At 37.9% G+C, this 21,180-nt stretch overlaps 1 protein-coding gene across 1 annotated transcript in view; it reads right to left on the bottom strand.

Annotated features, from left to right (window-relative positions):
• Positions 1-491: 491 nt before the first annotated feature.
• The window catches only part of Ythdf3 (YTH N6-methyladenosine RNA binding protein F3), a gene marked incomplete in the record, with an annotated part of 37,977 nt that continues 17,288 nt past the window's right edge, over positions 492-21,180 (bottom strand). The window contains 2 exon segments of the mRNA XM_055610247.1: positions 492-3,577; positions 13,580-15,178. Of these exon segments, the coding sequence (XP_055466222.1) occupies positions 3,554-3,577; positions 13,580-15,178 (1,623 nt within the window).

Here is a 21,180-nt window from a genome sequence, read left to right as displayed (position 1 = left end):
GGAACTACTGAAGCTACTAGGGGCACCTGACACAATCAGTGATTTTTGAATAGACACAACCAGTTTTGAGAACACAAAACTAAATTTTTAGTTTTCTCTTTCAAACAAATGTTTTATAGAGCTAAATGATCAACATACTATTCAGAATTACATGACCGTATCTACATAAATTCTATCCACTCTAAAAATTAATATAAAATTTGTAGAAAAGCATGCCTTGGGGCCAAAAGAGAAGTTCTTAGCTAGCACCATTACTTCCTCCTCCTACATTTAAACCCACAGACAGACAGAAGGCCTTTTCTTCCCCTTTCTATTAAGAACATGTAAGCCAGTAGGCTAATTAGATAAAGGGATCCTGTCTTTAATTACTTAAATGGCCAACTAAAATGAGTAACTTACATGCATTTGTCAATTAGAAAAACAATAGCTAAAGTTATTTTCTAGCAGGCAGATTATATTTATAAACATAGATAAAAAGGAAAGAACACATATAAGAGTGAACAATTTTTATTGAAACCCTCTAAAGAGGACCAAATGGTGAGTTCAGTACCATAACAAAACAAAACAAAAAATCTCACCTACTGTACCATCATTCACAGGAATGAACAAACCCAAACACGACAATATTCAAATTCTCATGTAACTGCTACAAGTGACTGTAAATGAACTAATTTCTTCATCATTCCCTTCCTTTAATCATATGAAATGGGAATTTACACGGCATAACAAAAGATATACAAAATTTAATGAAAACGCAATTCTCTTAAAATCTCATAAACTTACTTTTAAAGGATACAGAATGCACTTGAAATGATTGAATGACTTAAGCTGATTAGTTTTTTTTTATTTTTTATTTTTTTATTGCAAACTGTTTGAACATCAGCTTAACCCCTCATGCATGGTACTCAAAAGTAACACAGCTTTTCAATTAGAAAGATCACGTTAAAATGAGCAATTAAGCACTAAAGGGTTGAGCTTGTTGTTGCTTTTTTTTTCTTTAAAAAGGAATTTTCAAGTACCAATATGTATAATGAGAGAATACTAATTTTGGTTACTTTCCCCCTTACTCTTAAATATACAAACTATAACACCTTTAAAAATAAAATACCCACATAAGATAACTTTATTATCATTCAAATGACAAATTGAAAAAAACATTAAGCAAGAAATCACAGGACCAATAATGTCTTAATTTGAGATTATTCAAACATTTTATTATGCATTTACTCTTGTAGAGCTCAGGGTCTCTCCCTTTTGGTCCCCACAGTTAAGAAACATTCTGTTGGTTGTACTCTAGAGACAACCTGTAATGATTTCATTTAATGGAAAAATAATCTTACAATATACTGACTGACCAAAAAGGAAGAGAAGGTTGGTGCTTTGGGGAGTACGTGAGAAAAACACAAAATTACCAAGTAGAAGCTTTTTTCCAAAGGAATGCTGCACCCATTTCACGTATGATTAGAAATTCAGGTTAAAGGCACTGGGATGTTCTCCTCACCACAAATAGACTCTCAGCTGAGATATGCTGGCCCTGTCTGAGTCTACTGCAATCAGCCTGCTCGTTGGGTATTTCAATGACAGTTCTTACATAAAAACTAATGGAAATTAAACAAGACTGAATTAGTTTATAATGTAACTAGTTTTATAAAAATATCCAGAGTTGCTAATAAAGCACCAAGAAAAAGAGAACCTCAGGGGGAGGACTCAGCTCCTTCCTTCAAGGTCACCCTTTTACAGTTGTCTCTAGTAGGAGCTCCAGAATGACATGAGTCATCTTTGAAATGTCCTACCTATACAATCTTAGGGATATAGAACATTGCTGTGCTGACTATACCCAAATGCCAATTTTCATTATAAATAGTTAAGAGACATATTACAAGATTTCATGGCTTAGTCTCAAAAAGGTAAAATAGGTGCAATTTTCCTTTATGAAAGTTTTCATTCTGTAATATACCATTAATGTTTTCATGTTCCCTTCAGTAAACACTGACATAACTACACTGGGACTACCAAGAAACTGTGAAGTAGCTACGGTTATCTACAAATACTGTATTTTAATTAAAAAAAATACAATATTTGTACATTCTAAAACATTGTATAAAAATTATATAAATCAAAGTTTCAAAGAAATATCCGTCACAAAGCTTTCAAATTGAAGTGAGCAAAGACAAGAGCAAATGGAAATATCTCTAAACATGATGTAAACATAAACGGAGTAATACAAATCATCAAGATATTCAAATCTACTGTATTGCTATTTTCAACCTTAACATCATTCTACATAGCTTTCTTCTTTCAAAACAGCATTGTAAGGGGCAGGACATTATTTTCATAACTTTATGCCATCAAATCACTCAATACAGATGCACAACACATTTAATTATACAAAATCAATTTGTTTCAAGATACAAAATTAATGTTGATATGTAATTAATGAAAAAAAAAGGATGTTAAAAGATAACTGTAAGAATACCCAGGTATATGCTGTATTTCCACTTATATAGATCTGATCAATAAAACAACAACACATTCACTTAGATACTGATTTAATTCATGGATCAAGGCCATATTTTCAAAGGATGCCAGGACACTGCAAAAGCTAGAGTTGAGAAACAGTATATGCTTACTAAACAAGAACTATGTTTATTTATCTAGTGAATACCTAGAGTAGTAAATTTTACTTCATGACAGCAATCAGGCTCGCAAACACCCAGAAATAGAATTTAAGGGTTTTAAATGTAGTTAAAAAGGTCATAAAAAGTCTGATTAGACTGAGGTACATTTACTCAAAATGTTGAGATTCATTAAGTGGTAGAAACAAAATAATCCCTCAAACCAATGCACATTCTCAGTGTACATGTAACTGGGGATGGGGGGGGTGTACATTAAGTGAAGCCCAACAAGCTACATATCAATATTCTGACACACCAAAGTTAGAAGACAAGAGAAATGTTCTAATATAATTTTAGATTATGTATCATTTTGGCTAAAGTAGAGCATAAGGTTGCTTTGCCATATTAAAATTTACTGCAATAATTTTTCCACATAAACATTCAGACTTGAACTCCAGGATTAAATATGGCATGATTATTTTGCTTTAAATCTGGCAAATATCTAAAAATTGACAATTTAAAAACTATAACAAAGAAAAAGTTGAAGCAGTGAGACTCTTACATCATTGACCCACTTCTAATGGTTAACTGTTAGTACTTAACAAATTCAAAGAGTTAATGAATCCTTGCATTCATTCAGTCTTCTGTGCCTTAGCTAGGATGCATAATTACAAAAGACAGCAGGTACTGGTACAAGCTTCAGGACAGAAAGTGCTTGATGAAGTTACAGTTCTCAAGTGTGTTTGGTGAGAGAATAAGGGCAGATGCGCTGATGAAAAACATTACAAGAGTCAATTTTGTGTTAAAGTGTTCAAAGATGCCACCTTAAGCAGAAAAAAAAAAAAAGAGCTTTAATAACGTCTTCTTTGACTTATTAGGCATTTCCAGAGTCTACATCATTAATGTTGTCATTTTAATAGGACATCTCCACCCGGTGGTTATTGCTTGTTTCTATTTCTCTCCTGAAAGAAAAATATAAACATTATAACAAAATACAATCACTATGTAGGCACTAACTATAGGCACATATAATGCAATCATCTCTGCATAACAGCTCTCGAATACTATTATCTCCATACACCAAGGTAAGAGTATTACCTTTTAAATAAAAAAACTCCAAAAGCTAATGTCTATTTTATAATACATTATATCCTCTTTACATCCCTATTTTTGTACAAGATCTAAGATGAGAACATTATTTTTTGAGTCCTTCCACTGAAGTTTAGATGGTGTAGTATATCAAATTAAAAGTTATTTATTGGCTGGAATGGAGACAAAGTTGCATTAAAGGTGCATTAAAGTTCAGTGTTAATTCTGAAATGACTTTGATTAGTGTTCTGTGTCACTTATTCTCACATTCAATATATTATGTTTCTCATGAAGAATAAAGAAGGCCTAAAACCATTTCCCCAGGAGACTTATTGGGTATTCTAAAGAAAGAAGTAGAAGATGGAGTAAGGAAGAGAAAGGGGAGGGAGAAGGGTAAATTACTCGAGGCTACATCAGACAGAAATGTATGATGGGGAATCAGTTACAGCAACGAGGATAACTTATTATTTTAAAAGAATAGAATGTTTCAGTTTGAACTGTAATAAACTTTTACAAAAATTACTAAAATATATAGGTTAGATAGATCTTAGAAAATAAGACTATAAAAGTAAATATTTACATTTTTATAACATGAGTCACCATACTGTAGATTGATCCATAAAAATAAAAGGTACAAGAATTTTTTTTAGATCTAAAACACAAGGACAAAGAAAGTTAAAATAATAAAAACAACACAAACCAAATGATGTCAACTAAGTCAGAGAAGAAAGCTATTGCTACACACAGATATGGCCATTTAAAAGGTATAAATGCCACAGTCAAGATTTTAAATGCTGTAACAATATTAAATATAATTTTATACTAAGAAGAATTCCAAGAAATAGCTAACAAATTCATAATAGGAGAATGTAAAATGTTTTTCTTAGTAAAACAGACAAGCACATCAAAAGTTAAATACAAAAACACAGAAAACTGAAATTAGGGTGTGTATTCTAACTAGGACACAAGGCTATGACCACATGGCAGCTCAGATTGCAAGCCCTGAGAATTCCAGGATTCAGAGTTGTGAATGTCTGCTTTAAAAACTTTTGGTGTTTGCGCGCGCGCGCGTGTGTGTGTGTGTGTGTGTGAGAGAGAGAGAGAGAGAGAGAGAGAGACTGTCAGTCAACTTATAGAACTCTTTTCCTCCTTCCACTTTGTAAGTTCCAGAGAAGAAGCTCAGCTCATCGCACTTAGCTGTAAGCACCATTACACACAGAACCATCCTGCTGGCTCAAAGAATCAGTTCTAAACACACTCCAATTCTCACACCTCTCACACTCGTTTTGGTATCTGACGTTAGAACATTTTACAAGTAAAATGTTAATTATAGCCCACCAAAGAACTAAAAACTTAATGAGTAGAATTTCAGAAAGCATACAAAGCTAAGATATGCTCAATACAACAAAACTTAAAAGCTAATGTTTTGTAGGAAAATTAGAGAATGACTGAGTTGAAAACTGAAATGAATCCAGTCTTGATGGCTGTATTTCAGCACCTGAGAGGATGAGGCTCTAAGAAGAATCATGAGTTCTAGGTGTGACAGGGATAAATAAATAAGTAATCTTTAAAATGAAATAAGACCACTAAAAATGCCAATATTGCCAGTAAGCCCAGAAGGTTAAGACAAAACTGAACAACTTTTATTAAAGAGGGAGAGCCAGTGAGAAACTCAGAACAAATATTTAAAGTATGGCCACACAAATTACTGATGGATTATTCAAAGGTAAGGAAATACAGGGCTGGCAAGGTGGCTCAGTGAGTAAAGGTACTTGCTGAGAAGACCTGATTTCAATCCACATAACCCACACAAGGGAAGGAGAGGACCAATTTCAAAGTTATCCTTCTAACCTCTCTCAACAGACATGTTGTGAAATGCATGTTACACACACACACGGACACAACAATTATACCTATATGACTTTTTGAAAAAAAAAAAAAAAAAAAAAACATCAGCATCTTGACATCAGAAAAAGTCAGGGGAAAGCAAAGAAACAGCGATTATCTTAGATTTAAGATGTTTACAAATGAGGACTTCAAATAGATACTTAGATGCTCTTGGATATAAACTATTCAAGATGAAAATGCAAATTTGGAAGTTACCAGTGAATAATAAATTTCCATCAAGAAAACTTTGAGCCTCACAGAAATATACAATCCATTTTTTTTTTCAAAACAATACCAGGGCTGAAGAGATGGCTCAATGTGTAAAGTGTTTGCCTCTCACACACGAGGACCCGAGTACTAATCCCCAGCATGCACAAAAAGCGGGAGAGGCCGGGAGGGGAGGAGGGAGGGGCTTATGGAGGGATACAAAATGAATAAAGTGTAATTAATAAAAGTTAAATAAAAAATTAAAAAAAAAAAGCGGGACAGGTGGACACATCTGAAAATCCCTGAAATTAAACAGGACAATTCCTGGAGGCTCTCATCTCAGGCCTAGTCTAGCACACAATAATGAACAGCTTAAGATCCCATCTGAAACAAGATAGAAGGTGAGAATGAAGAAGCACGCACGCGTGCACACGCGCGCGCGCGCACACACACACACAGAGATAATAAGAAAGCCACTAGATACTCTCTTATGATACAATCCAAAGTAATTCAGAAAATCCAAATTTTACATTAATGACACTTCAAAAAATAATTTAAGGGAAAATGCTTCCCTTTCCAACCTTCCTCCATTTTCTATCAATAGCAAAACGGCTCCACTGATCAGACTCTGAGATGGGAGAGCTACCGAGTGAGGAAAGCAACCATGTACTATACAAGGTCTTCTCTACCCCAAACTGAGCAAAAACACCAGAAAGACGATGAAGACGACAGGGCCAGGACCAGAAATATCCCCAAGGAGATGAACCCTCAGCACATTTACTGACTCCTTATTCTTTTGACAGAGCTAAGACTTTTCTCTCCTTCAAACTAGAAAGACATCAGAAAACAAGACTTTTCCAATATCCTGAGAGGGCCCTGCAGCTTCTTTCACATCAAAGGCAAATTGCTATTTTCCTTCTAATGACCTAAAGGTTTATCACTATTATATTTCCATAACTAGATCTAAGCCTGCAAATGGGCCATGAAGGTATTTAAGAAACCACAGCACTGATTTAAAAAAAAAAAAAAAAAAAAGAGCAGAAAGTATAGGGATAACGAGGGAACAAATATAGAGGGAAAATCCAAATAATTGGCCCAATCTGAGACCCACCCCACGGTAAAGCCCCTGATACTAATAATTATGATGTTAGCTTTCAGACATGAGCCTAACTTGACTGCCCTCTGGGACACTCCAGCTAACACCTTTTCTTTGGGGAAAAGACAGAAGGACCTGGAGGGGACAGGAACCTCACAAAAAGACCAAAAGAGACAACATACCCCAGTGCCATGGGAGCTTTCAGAGACTGAGACATCAAACCAAGGAGCATGTATGATCTGAACCTATGTCTCTCTGCACACATGTAGCCAAGGGGCAGCTTGGTCTTCATATGGGCACCCGGTAGAGGGGATCGCTGTTTCTAACATGGACTCTATTACCTGCTTTTGGATCATTTCCCCACTGGTAGGACTGCCTTGCCTGGTCTCAGGACACGAAGATATCTACAGTCTTAATGTGACTTTGATGTGTTAGGGAAGGTTAATCAGAGAAGAGGGGATCCCTTTTTCTGGGGGAAAAGAGAGAGGGGAAGGAGGGGAAGTGGGAGGGACTGAGAGGAGGGGAGGGAAGGGGCACCCTCAGGATGTAAAATAAATAAATATAAAATCATAAATAAATAAACAAACAAAAGTGAAAAAAAGAAAAAGAAAATGAGAAGCTCTGAGCTAGTGAATGCCTGAGAAAGGAAAAGTAAAACACTCAGAAGTCAAATGGAACAAAGAAACAAAATACTTTTTGTAGTTTAGAAATCTAATTTTTTTATTTGAAAAAAAAAAAGCAGTTTATATATTAAAGGGATAAGTGATCACTTACTTCCTAATAATATTAAAAAACAGAAAAGTATAAAAATAAAAATTAAACTACTGGACAGATACAAGTAATCAAATTTCAAATCACCAATGATAAAGTGAACACATTTCTGTTATAGCTATCCCAAAATTCATAACCTCAGTCTGCTGAATGCTTGAAGCAACCTAAATTAAAGAACATTTAAAAAAACAAAACAAAACACCTAGGCATGTAGCTGGAGAGATGCCTCAGTAGCTAACAGCACTGGCTGCTCTTCCAGAGGACCCAGGTTTGGTTCTCAGCAGCCACATGGCAGCTCACAGGTAGTCCAGGTTATCTGACACTCTCTTTTGGACTCCATGGCCACTGCACGCACATGGTGCACAGGCATACATACATGCAGGCTTGGACACAAATTAATAAAACATACAACCACAAAACCCACCTAGTCAGTAATCTTCCAAGATGCAATAAGAAACAAAGAGAAACTGTAATAGACTAGAGGTAATTAAGATGACAACAAAATGCAACACTAGTATTTACACTGGGTTGAGACAGAAAAGGACATCACTGAGAAAAAGGAGATGTGGGAAAAGCCTCGACTGTAATTAGGATGGACAGTGACTGAAGTTAAAAGATGTCCAACGCTTCATGGAATGTGATGACTTACATGAAAGAACACCTGTAAATGCTGGAAAAAGAACAAGGGATGGGGCAGTGGCTCAGTGGGTAAAGGCAAGTGTTGCATAAACCTGATGAAACTACTAGAATCCACATGGAAGAACCAACTGTATCAACTGCCCTTTGACCACCACATATGCATTATGGCGTGCATATACTCCACACACACATAATGAGCATGCGTGTGCACACGCACACAAAAACATACACACAACTAAATAATGTTAATTATTAGAACTATCCTATAAGTAGGATATGGACAGTTACTGTGGATTAAAAACCCTATCCAGTTAGAAGCCAAAGGATAGCCTTTCACCTTCTATAACATTAAGCTGTTTCTAGCATGTTCTGTCCCAACAAGGGTAGCTCCTTTAAAAACAAAAAACAAACAAAAAAGCTAAAGACAAAAGAAAATAACGAAAACAGACCAAGTTAGTATGCAACAAATTCTAAATCATATTGTCACTAGGGAAAGGGCAATTGAGTATGCTTTGAATCAAGAGGTGGTTTTAAGCTTGTCTCTATTACAATACCACCCTTGCCCTTCTTTGCACAGCCACAATATAATGTAGAGCTACTACACAGGTCCCACACCTAAGCTTGCACTTAGAAATATTTCAGTGGCTCCTGAGCTGGCTCATAGGTAAAAGCACTACAGCACAAGTGACCACTGCCTATTCCCTCGACCAAAGGAGAGAACAGACTCTCTACAGCTGTCCTCTGATCTGTTCACTGTGTAACTCTGAATGCACCCGCCTATGTAAAAATCTTAGTATTTCACACTGGAGAACATATACTGCTAACATATACACAACTCATTTTTGCCAAAGATCAAATGAATTAAACATGCACTATGACAAGGAAAAATTAGAGAAATAAACAAAAAAAATGATGGAAAACAGTTTTGACATGGCATCTGAGGTGGTTCAGTAAGTCTTACTGATTATGTCACAGCACTAAATTTGTTTTCAGCTCTGATCTATTTGGTTCTACAAAACTTGGGAGCATATTATCATGTTCTGACAGATTAAGCAGTATCATTAAAAACAAAATTACAATGAAAAACACTATAAAGATCAATACAAACAGAAATTTTTAGAGATGACCTAATTGTAAATCCCAACAATATTTTTCTATTAGAAATAACAGACTACAGTTAGAGCAGGAGGACCAGGAATTTAATGATATGTTAAGCCACACAGGTGGTCCTCAACTTGTGGGTCGCAAACCCTTTTGGGGTCGAATGACCTTTCAGAGGGGTGGCCTAAGACCATTAGAAAACAGATATAAAAGCAAGGCTGGCCCTAGGCTTGTCATTCCAGCACTTAAGACCCTAACCAGAAGGTTCAATGTGAAATGAAGCCACCCTGAGCTACACAATGAAACCTTGTCTCTCACACAAAAAAGGTGAGGTAACAAGTAGCATGAGGAAATAAGCTTGGATCCCCAGCACCCACGCCTAAGCTAGGCATATGTCTATAACAACAGCTTATACGAGTGTGTGGAGGGGGAGGGAGTCAGGAAGGTTCAGGAAGACTTACTCTGAAAAACAGTAATTCAAGACAGGCAAAAATCTGTCTTCTCAAATTTCCATTTTAAGTTCCTCTGCTGTAACTCTGTCAATCGTAAAATTCTTGATTCATCAATTCGACACTGTAATTTTCTACTGCATTTTATGGTAAGTTTATCAAAAGCGTTTTATCTCAAGACTTGAAATAATATGCCTAAGGTGCTATTCCTTAAATTACCATAAATTAAAAATAAACTGTTACCTTCAGAAATATAAAGATGTGCATGTTTTACCCACTCCATCTCCTAACGATCTAGCTAGAATTGAACTTTTATAACTTACTATTTATACAACGGAGAAATCAACAGGCAGCAGTAAATACTTAGAGGAAGAAGGAAGAAAAATTCCAAGATAATCAAACTTCGCAGATTCTTTTAGAATAGGGCTTCTTGATAGGGTCACCACATATCTGGCCTATCAGGTATTTACATTACAATTTGTAACAGTAACACAATTAGTTATGAAGTACAAACAAAAATAATTTTATAGTTGGGGTTAACACACGAGGAACTAAATTAACGAGTCACAGCATAAGGAAGACTAGGAACCACTGTTTTAGGGCATTTACTCACTTGGCAGTATCTACTTAAAACCTATGTGACAGTCAGTTTTCTAGATACTAAGAAATGAGCAGAGAGCAAACTTTCCTGCTCTCAATCATCTTATATCCACCTGTGTCAACAAATATTATCCACAGGTTTGTTTTGCTTCCTATATTCCTTCCCTTTCCCAAGGTCTTCCAAACCAAGTGCCCATTTCCTCTGTTAGGTTTAAAGACTCTTGCACTTCAGTAGCAAACCTGTTTAACCGAGAATGTGTTCAGGATCCCTGTGGGTGGGAGAGTTCCAGTGTAACCAATAACTACCAGAATTTTTCAGCATTTCTTGAGCTTTTCAAACTAGCTGAAATGCCTTTCAGCCTACCTAGACAGGCTAAGTTCTTAGATGCCTCAACTTCACTGACTTACCTACCTGAAGGATGCAATTCTATACTCCCTGCTATTGCACCTTGAAGTAAGAGTTCACTTTTCATACCTAGCTAGGGTCAGAGAGGAGACATTTCTGATTACCCTGCTTATCCTTCCTTTGTAGTCTCTTGCTTAGGAAGTTTTAAAGATTTTCTCCTTTCATGTCTTTTCTTTTGATCTTTTAAACTAACCTGTTATTCATCTAGTAAGCCCATTCCACCTCAAAACATGATTCTGTAATGGTTCCTGTAATTATTCTTTCCATTGATTTTTTTTTCCTGTTGCTTAAAAAACTCAGACTACTTCTCTTTCCACTACATCTTTTTCCTTTTATATTTTCATGTGTATTACTCAGCATTTGGTTAACTTCCTGAATTTGTACTAAAGCTTCAAGAAGATCTAACATGTAAGTATATTCCCATTAATCTGCTTGCTCACCTATTTTTTTATTCTGATAATCATGTTTTAAATTTTCAGTAACTTTTAGTATTCTGTTCCAATTATGTAGGAATAGGTAGGTGTTCTTCCTACAAAAAAACTTGTAATTTTTGTTTTGTATGTATGTGTGGTATGTATGTATATAGTTGTACTTTTTTTTAAAATTATACTTTATTTACTTTGTATCCCCCCTCTAGTTCCCTCCCTCCACCCCCCACTCCCCCAGTCCACTGGTAGGGGAGGTCTTCTTTTCCTTCCATCTGATCCTAGTCTATCAGGTCTCATCAGGAGTGGCTGCATTGTCTTCCTCTGTGGCCTGGTAAGGCTGCTCCCCCCTCAGGGGGAGGTGATCAAAGAGCAGGCCAATCAGTTCATGTCAGAGGCAGTCCCTGTTCCCATTACTATGGAACCCACTTGGACACTGAACTGCCATGGGCTACATCTGTGCAGGGGTTCTAGGTTATCTCCATGCATGGTACTCGGTTGGAGTATGAGTCTCAGGAAAGACCTCTGTGCTCAAATTTTTTGGTTCTGTTGCTCTCAGTTGTACATTTTTGAGAAGCATCTCTTTACATAGCCCTAGGTGTCCTAGAACCCACTATGTAGACCAGACAGACCAAAATTCCAGAAATCGGCAAAATAGTAAAACACTAAAATTAAAACCAGATCTAAACTTTCAGACTAGGTAGAAAAGAGAGTAAAAAGATATATTTGGTAGTAGAAAAAAGAAAAAGCTCCTAATTATTTTCTTGCCATATCTATTCTCCTGAACAATCTTATCCCACTTTAACAGACTAAGCTATGAAAGAACAAACAAAACAAAACAAAAAAAACAAACAAAACAAAACAAAACAAAAAACAACCCAAGTCTTGTACACCTGAAATCCCAGCACTCGAAGAAGCAGAAGCAGGTGGATCTCTGTGAGTTCAAGGCCAGCTTGGTCTACAAAGCAAGTCCAGGACAGCCAGGGCTACACAGAGAAACCCTGTCTGGAAAGAAAGAAAGACAAAAGTCCCAAGTCTGACTCCCATGTCTCTTCTAATCATCTAAATCAAGGAGGTCTCTACCTGTATTTCTTAAAAGATCTTAAAATAAGCATATCCCAAAAAGACATCTTTACTGGAACCACACCATCATGTTCCAAATCATTCTCTGGGTACACTGCCTTATAATAACAATTATAATTTGACTTTTTAGTTAACTGCTAAAGACTCCATGGCAACTTTTGATCCTTCTATTTTCCCACTTCCCTCATGTAACCAGGAGAAAATTCTAATAGTATTTAGTAATTCATTTAAGCAGCTCTACATTACTGCTTGCACATTACTGCACACAGCAGCCTACCTTACTCCAAAGCAGTTTCTCACAGTCCAGCACAGCAAAGACTGACACCAGAATCACCAAGGGTGCTTGTTAGATACGTAACTAAAATCCTTACCAAATACATAAAGGGGTGTGCTTTATAAACACCCCAATAAATACTTCTGAACCATAGATTTGGAAACTACTAGAGAGCCTTATCAATACAATTCACCGAGTGCTCAATGTTAGCCGAGGCAGTTTCCGCTGCTGTACATACATAACAAGTCATACAATACTTGAGTTCATAAGAGGAAGAGTTATTGTTATTTTTTTCTTGAAGACAGGAGTATGTGCCTTAACAATAATTTTCCCACAAATATGTTGATAGTGGATAATGTTATTTACTCTTGCTTATTTTCAAAAGAAACAAGTGTACTGTTTATGGAAAACCCTATTCATTTCCTACCCTCCCCATTCTCTTTACATCTAAAATTAGGCCCCAAATTGATGTAGTTAAAGAGAAAGCAACTCAAGCCTGTTTCAACTTGGAACTAAATTTCAACATTATGCAAATGCATATAAATTTAGGAACATTTGAAAATCAAACACTACAAACTTAACTCTAAAAGCCATGCCCTACCAAATCTAATCTCCCTTTCTAATGTCAAATTCTTTATTTTATGATCCTATAAATTATATACTATAGTTTTATATGAAACACACACTTTCTCATAGAACAAAGCAACAGCAAACATTTAAAAACAGTACTTCAAGTCTATTTTCTCCTGAAACTAACATTGAACATCACTGACTGTAAGGATAGGGGATTAGAGTTCTGTTTCTTAAGCTGTTGACTTCTCTGAAAATAAAGTTTATAGGCTATAATTATAAGAGGTAATTAAAAAGTAATAGGATGGCTTCCACACACTCCACCCATAAGAAATCCACACACAAAAATTACTGTTCTTTTACCTACCCTTCGCATGGCTTCCTCCTCCTCTTGACGCTTTTCATAATGTGCAAAGTCATCAAAGATTGAGGTGGTATGCTTGAAAATAGCGATTATTTTAAGCACTTGCTTTGCTTTTTCTAGGGGTACTTCTTGAGTGTCCCTTGAATTGGTTACTGGCTTGTTGTCATTATTTTCTAAGCGAATATGTCGCAATTGGTTATTAGGAACATCTTTGACAAAGATCCACTTAACTTCAAATTTGCCCTTCCACTTATCCTGAGACCAGACACCAGCATATGCATTATAGTCCACAACAGACTTCATTTCAGCCACCCCACAAAAATGTCCACTGCCATTCACACTGAAGAGCAAATAGAGTGGACCTTTCCCATTCAGGGAACGGTAAGCTGCATCCAAACGCTTATTACCATGCTCCGTACTACACCAGATAGAGTACTTGATGGAACGATGTATGTCATCCTCAGAATAGCTCTTAATTATAAACACACGTCCATTCTTCAGGTTCCAATCAAAGTCTTTGGGATTATAATTGTTTATGGCCTTTAGTTTTTCCAGCACTGGATGCACGTCCACACTAGAAGGTGAAGCGCTAACAGGTACGACACCTAAACCAAAGTTTTCACTCCCAGGTCCGTTGTTCTGGTTGAAGCCGGCACCCCTATTTCGAGGAGCTACCCAGCGATTCTGCAACTGTGGCTGTTGAGACTGCACTTGGTGAGGCTGGGCCTGTGGCTGAGGTCCTTGTTGCTGCTGTGGTTGTGGTGGCTGAGGCTGCTGTTGAGGCAGTTGGCTTTGCACCAATGGTGGTGGTTGAATTAATGGCTGAGGCTGCTGGATTATAGTTTGAGGAGGCAGAACTGGTTGGGTCAGTGGAGCCTTTACCACTGACCCCTTTTCATCCCAAGTTCCAATATTCATGTTGTGTTTTATAGGAGGTGGTGGCACAGTAGATCCCCCAATTCCCACATTGCCCTTGGGTTTAAGTTTCGGTTGAGGTTTAGCAGGTTTCCTGGCAATAGCAGCCCAAGAGGTTGGTTTAGGTGCTGCACTGCTAACAGGGGGCACGTTATTGGTTGCGATACTAGTCATACCAGTGCTGCTCAAGGCTGTACCTACAGTTTTTGTCACTGCAGCTGTCAGGTCACCACCAATTTTCAGGCCAGTCATGCCTTGCTCAATACTACTAATGCCAGGCACCTTACTCAAAGTATCATTGCCAAATCCAGCCTGTCCATCAGTAATAGCTCTCCCAAGAGAACTAGGTGGATAGCCGTAACTGCTACTATAAGCAGAATTTTGTGTTGATTGTCCCTGAGATCCACTTGTCCCCCATGTAGAGAAATCAGCATTACCAGGAAAAAAGTTAAATCCATGTTGACCAAGAAATGGAGGGGTATTTCCTAATGCCCCTGGTTGACTAAAAACACCGTCCGGTATATAATGATGTTCTCCATTACTCATTTGTCCATAGGTTGTCAGGTATGGCATAGGCTGGTCTCCAGCTGTGGACCATGCTGCTTCCCCAAGAGAATATGGAAACCCAATGGATGGAGCATAGTAACTAGGCATATATGGATCTGACATTGGTGGATAGCTGTTATTCTGAAAAAGAGAAGACCACAATCAGTAGTGAAATAATCTCTTAAAAGGAGAAGAGAAAAAGGTTATCTGAAAAGAGTGAAAGTAGTATTAAATGAGATGAGCCTGTTCTACATAAAATTAAAATTTCAAATCATTCTTACAGCAAAAAATATTTGCTGATGAGTATCATCACCATAAAGACAGTCTTACTGCCCAGCTTGATTCAAATTCACTCTACAGCAGACTGGCCTCAATCTCACAATACTGCTTCTGCCTAAGTGTTAAGATTATAAGCATGTGCCACCATGTCAGACTATGGCTGAGAACTTTAAAATTTATAATAATAAATTACAGCATTTGTAGGCAGAAAGTATAGGAGTAAAATAAAGACTTGTGTTTCTGTCCCAATTTTAAAACCCTGAAATTTCTACAAAATGCTAATAAGCTTTAGAAGAACAATATTATAGCGTACATAAAAGATTTAAACAAATCTGGGAATGCATGTAAAATAGAGAAATTAAACTGCAATCTTTATGATGGAATCAAGTTAGCCATTTAAACTTTGCATTTTAATTAAGAAACAGAAACCGCAGAAATACTATATTCTTTTTTCCAACTGTCAAATAATTTAATAGAAATGCTATATTCTAAGAAAATAAAAATCAAGATTATGTCTACACCATGAAACACAATTAACTGCTTTCCTCTCTTATATTTTCGAAAGAAAATACAATAAAATATATTCTTTATCTTATCACTACTCTCAGAAGTCACAGAGTTTTAACAGAAAATCCTACTACCGATCAAAAAGATCCCAGAGGCCCTCAAAACAAAAGGCTATTACTGTAGCTCTTTGGTTGCCCACCAGAAACAGAGGATAATACCCATTACTGAAGATACCACACACAGAGAAATCAAGAGGGAAATAAATTAGAACCTTCCCCTCTGCTGGCTAGCTTTCATAGTGTCAAAAGACACTGGAGAACAGGCATCAAGTAGGGACCCAACTGTAGACCTTGCAAACTGCAATACCAACCTGTCAGGCAAGATACACTCAATGGTGCAATACTGGCACTTGTGTTCTGAGGGGTAACCAACAGCTTTCTGCTTGGATAGATTTTAGGTCTGCTCCGCTGCCAAGAACCTTTATGTAGTACTGTAAAGCTGATCAAAAGACTGTGGCCGGGGAAGGGAGGTCATAGGCCCTAAAGAGTAACCTACTACTTACTGATCATTTTCTAACTGGATATGGTGTCAAAACGCTTATACTAATACAGTAATATTTTCAGCAATGGTCAGAGATGCTTGTCTGCAGCAGGTGACAATGTAAGGAAATTCTTAACTGGCCCAGGTGCTAAGAAGTGACTTGAGTGCTTAGCATTAACTGGAATATATATATATTACCCTCTGTAAGGCTCAGGGAATACCATGAACAGAGAATGCAAAGAGTCTAAGAGCCTGAGGATAGAAAGCACTGGAAAAAACATCTATCTTCTGGACATGGTACGGCTATTATACCTAGTAATTCTCAGAAATAGTAGCTATCTACACAAGACCTGCATAAGACTGAGCCCAAAGCTTATCATGGATGAGAAAAGACAATTCATAATCCATAACTCTCAAAGGATTTATAGAAAGATAATGATTGCTGGGGTAGAGTGTAGAGGAATTTTAATTCAGAACATGGCTGCTCTGTCAAGAGATCACATCCAAAGACTTTCTAGGTCTGTGTGATCAGGCTGGAATATAGCCTTTAATCTAGGAGACAAAGGCCAGCTTGGTACAGAGCAAGTTTCAGGTAAAGAAAAGTTTAGATTCAGGTTTCGTGGTACATGTCTTTAATCCTAAACAATGAAAAGTAAAGTTAGTTTGTAGAAGGAAGCACCCATATTTGAAAGTGATGTTTAATTGAGTGGCAGAAAAAAAAAATCAGAGAAAGAGATGACAGAATAGGATACACCCAACTCAGACGAGAAGAGAAAAAAAGGGAAGCTATTTAAGGAGCAATACAGGAGAAGGGGCAATTTTACCAGGACAGTCGTAAGAAAGATGGGTTGCAGAGAGCAAACTAAGGTAAAGACAGAACGAGCCAGAGAATGAGAAGGAGCCAGAAGAATAGAAAAGTTTGCTGAAGTTAGTTTGAGGCCAAGCAAAATGATTCCAGAGCCGTGAGAGAAGCCAGTTTGAATAAGTCAGTTGGGAGAGGAGTTTGAGCCAGAAGAGCTAAGTTAAATGAGCCCAGGTTTGAACTCAGAAATAAACCAAGTAGGTGTGAGCTTATTAAGCAGTCTCAGAGGCTGAAAACATTTTAGGCCTAAGCCTAGGTTAGAAGGTGGAGGCAATACTCCTCCAGGTGACAAATGAAACAGGAGAATAAAAGTTCACGTTACACAGTTCCAAGATGGCAGTGACCAGTGTGTACTGGATCTAAAAGGCAGACTGGAGACTGAAACCAGAGAGTTAAACACACGGCCTGATCCAAAATACCAACTTTGGTGCTTCCCAGACTGGAGGGGGCATCAAAGGAGTTGGGGACAATCAGATCCAGGACCCCCATGGTCATGGCCCAGGTCCAGGAGTCCTGAACTATGAACCCCCTGGCCTTTCTGCATAGAGCGCAGGCCCCTAGTTCCAGGGACCCTCCACTCTTAAGAGCCAGACATTGGATCCCTCCAGCTTCACCCAAGGGCAGCATCTGGATTCCTGGATCAGCATGCGAACCTCCAAACCACGGTTCCAGTGGTCCCCTTGTGGAGACCAGGTAGACAATAAAATCATACAGAATCCCAAAGATGGCAGAACACGTACAGTGTCTGGTAGGTCTGTAAGCTGCAGCTCAGCTGCCTTCTGAGGCACCCGGAACCAAGGCTGTCACTTGAAATGCCCGCGCAACCTGAGGCAGACAATTCCCACAGCTGCCACCTGAGGCACCTGTGCCCCCTTGGCGGCACCTCAGATACCCATGGTCCTGTACACCTTTGTGCCCACACCCACAGCCCTGCCCTTCAAGGCACCTGCGAACACGTCCTGTCTTCCTAAACACCCACCACAGCGTGGTTGCATCCAAAACACCAGCACCTAGACCTCTTGCCATCCTGAAGACTACTCCAGATGCCAGAGACGGGCAGATCCGGTCTTCGGTGCAGCTCTTCTAGTAGAGGAGTGCAGCAGGTTCTTTTTTGATCATAAAGGCAGGAGAAACCCAGCAGGTTCCAGGAAAACAGCCAAAGCTATGGACAACCAGATGACTAAAGGCCAGCCTAAGAACACAATCAACTTTTAAAAACCAGGACATCATGGCTCCACCAGAACCCCCCCCCCCAAAAAAAAAGTGGATATTCTAATGCAGCTGAATCACAGGGAAATGATCTTAAATCTATATTTATGAAGTTATTAGAGGCATATAAAGAGGAAAAGGATAATACAACTAAACAAACAGAGGCCTTCAAGGACAGACAGGAAACCACAATCAAACAGATGAAGGAAATGAAACTGTTCAAGACCAGAAAACAGAATTAGACTCAAAAAAGAAAACACAAACCAAGACAACACAGAGATGAAAAATTTAAAGAGATCAGGAAACAAGAGGTAAGCATCACCAACAAAATACAAGAGATGAGGAGAGACTCTAAGGTGTTGAAGATACAATTGAAGAAATCAATATATCTTTCAAAGAAAGTGTTAAGAGGAAGTTCATAGCACTAAGTGCCTTCAAAGAAATTGGAGAGATGGCATATTAGCTTTAGAATAAACACAAGAGAAGTAAACAGTAGGAAATAAACTCTGGGCTGAAATAAATAAATTAAAACCAAAGAGAGCAATATAAAGAATCAACAAAACTAAGAATTGGTTCTTTGAGAATATCAAGACAGACAACCCCTTAGCCAAACTAAAAGGCAGAGAGACAGTACCCAAATTATCAAAATCAGAAATGAAAAGGGGGACATAACAACAGACACTGAGGAAATCCCAAAAATCATTAAGTCTTATGTCAAAAGCCTGTATTTCACAACATTGGAAAAATCTAAAGGAAATGGACGATTTTCTTGATAGATTTCACCTACCAAATTTAAATCGAGATCAGGTAAACAGTTTAAATAGCACTATAACCAGTAAGGAAATAGATGCAGTCTCCCAACCAATAAACAAACAAACAAACAAACACAAAAAGGCCCAGGGCCAGATGGTTTTAGCATGGAATTCTACCAGACATTCAAAAAAGAGCTAACACCAATACTCCACACAAACCATTTCACAAAATAGAAACAGAAGAAACATTACAAACTACACCTTGATTATAAAGCCACACCCTGATACCTAAACCACACAAAGATTCAACAAAGAAAAAGAATATCAGGTTAGAAAAGCTCAACCAGGGCCCAGAGGGGCCTGTGGAGTCTGAAGCACCAACCAAGGTCAATGGTCCTAGGTTCTCTACTTAGAAGTAGGCAATGGGCATCTTAGGCATCATGTGGGACCACTAGTTGGGGAAGTGGGTGATATCTCTGACATGGACTATGTTGCCTGCTTTTTGATTACTTCCCCCTGATGGGACTGCCCTATCAGGCCACAGGGGAGAAAGATGAATTCAGTCCTCATGTGAATAGAAGAGCTGTAGTGTCTGAGGGGAGGGGGCTCCCCCATTCCTCAGAATACAGGAGATGTGGGAGAATGGGTGGAAGTAGGAAGAGAAGAGGGAGGTATCTATGATCAAGATGTAAATGGAATTAATAAAAAAGAAAAAAATAATAAAGAAAGGATTGTGTGAGAGCGCCATGTGTGGAGGATTCCCAGGCAACATGTGAGGTAAACAGAAGCATGAGACCTGAACCTAGGTAAACAGCCACATGGCAGAACAGAGATTAGAATAAATGGGTTATTTCAAGTTATAAGCTAGCCAGAGAAAAGTCTAGCTATACAGCCTAGGTATTGAGTCTCATGAATTGTTATTCTGGGAGTTTGGGGAATGGAGCAAAAACCATCTACAACAAATAAGCACTAGGGAAACCAAGAATATTAAACACACAGGTTTGTTTCTTCAAAGGAAGAGACACATGACCTGTTTTCTGCCCCATAAGGTGGGAATGGAGGTGGTGAATAGCCTACATAACCCTGTGTTTTTTCTGTAGGGCCAGGACATACCTGGCTCACCCAGGCACACCCAAGCAGGACCAGAGGTAGTTAATAGGCTAGGTGACCTTTGTGCATCTGTATGGCCAGGGGGTTCCCGTAGACTCTTGATAACATGACTGGAGGTGATTAGCAGCATAGATGATCTCTGTGTTAACTACAAGACTGAGAACACACCAAATCCTCCTGCAGACTCTTAAGACAAAACATGTGTTCTGTCATTAGAACCCAACTCCATGGAAGTAGTAACATATACTTTGTAAAGAGTTTTGATAATTATCTTACTATGTATGTGGGATTGTTTCATAAGGAATTTTTTTCCAAGTTGTACTGTACTTTAAATATGCCTGAAATAAACTGCCCACTGTCAGAAGTTTGAACAAACAGGGGCTACTGAGGAAAAAAAAAGTTCATTTTACAGTAGAGTACACCACCCAAGCTCATCCAAGCATCTCTAAATGTAGTAGGCCTCACATATACAAGGACATGAAAATAAGAGCGGAGTTTATTAGGAAGAAGAGGAGATTGGGTAGGAGAGGAATGGAATAACAAGATAACAGGAGGAAATATCAAAAATACTATGTGTGCGTGTGTATGTGTGTATGTATGCGTTCATGTGTGTGTTTAACAGAGTTGTGAAAGAGCAAGTAATTACAATAAAAACTTGCTTGCGAAATAACTACATCTAAAATTTTCCCAAAATTCAAAATAGCAAGTTCTATTAATAAAAAAAAATTGTTACAAGTCAATATAAAAAAATACTCAACGATTTTCCTGAAAATAAAAATAAGATATTTCCTTTTGAAAATGTCTTTGAGACAGATTTTTCCAATCCCCTAGCTCTGCAACATAACATAACATAACATAACATAACATAACATAACATAACATAA

Source organism: Psammomys obesus, unplaced genomic scaffold, assembly GCF_907164565.1.
Source record: "Psammomys obesus unplaced genomic scaffold, mPsaObe1.curated_primary_1811, whole genome shotgun sequence".
Classification (NCBI taxonomy): domain Eukaryota; kingdom Metazoa; phylum Chordata; class Mammalia; order Rodentia; family Muridae; genus Psammomys; species Psammomys obesus.
Note: the sequence above shows the minus strand (reverse complement) of the source record. Positions and strands in the feature narration are given on the sequence as shown.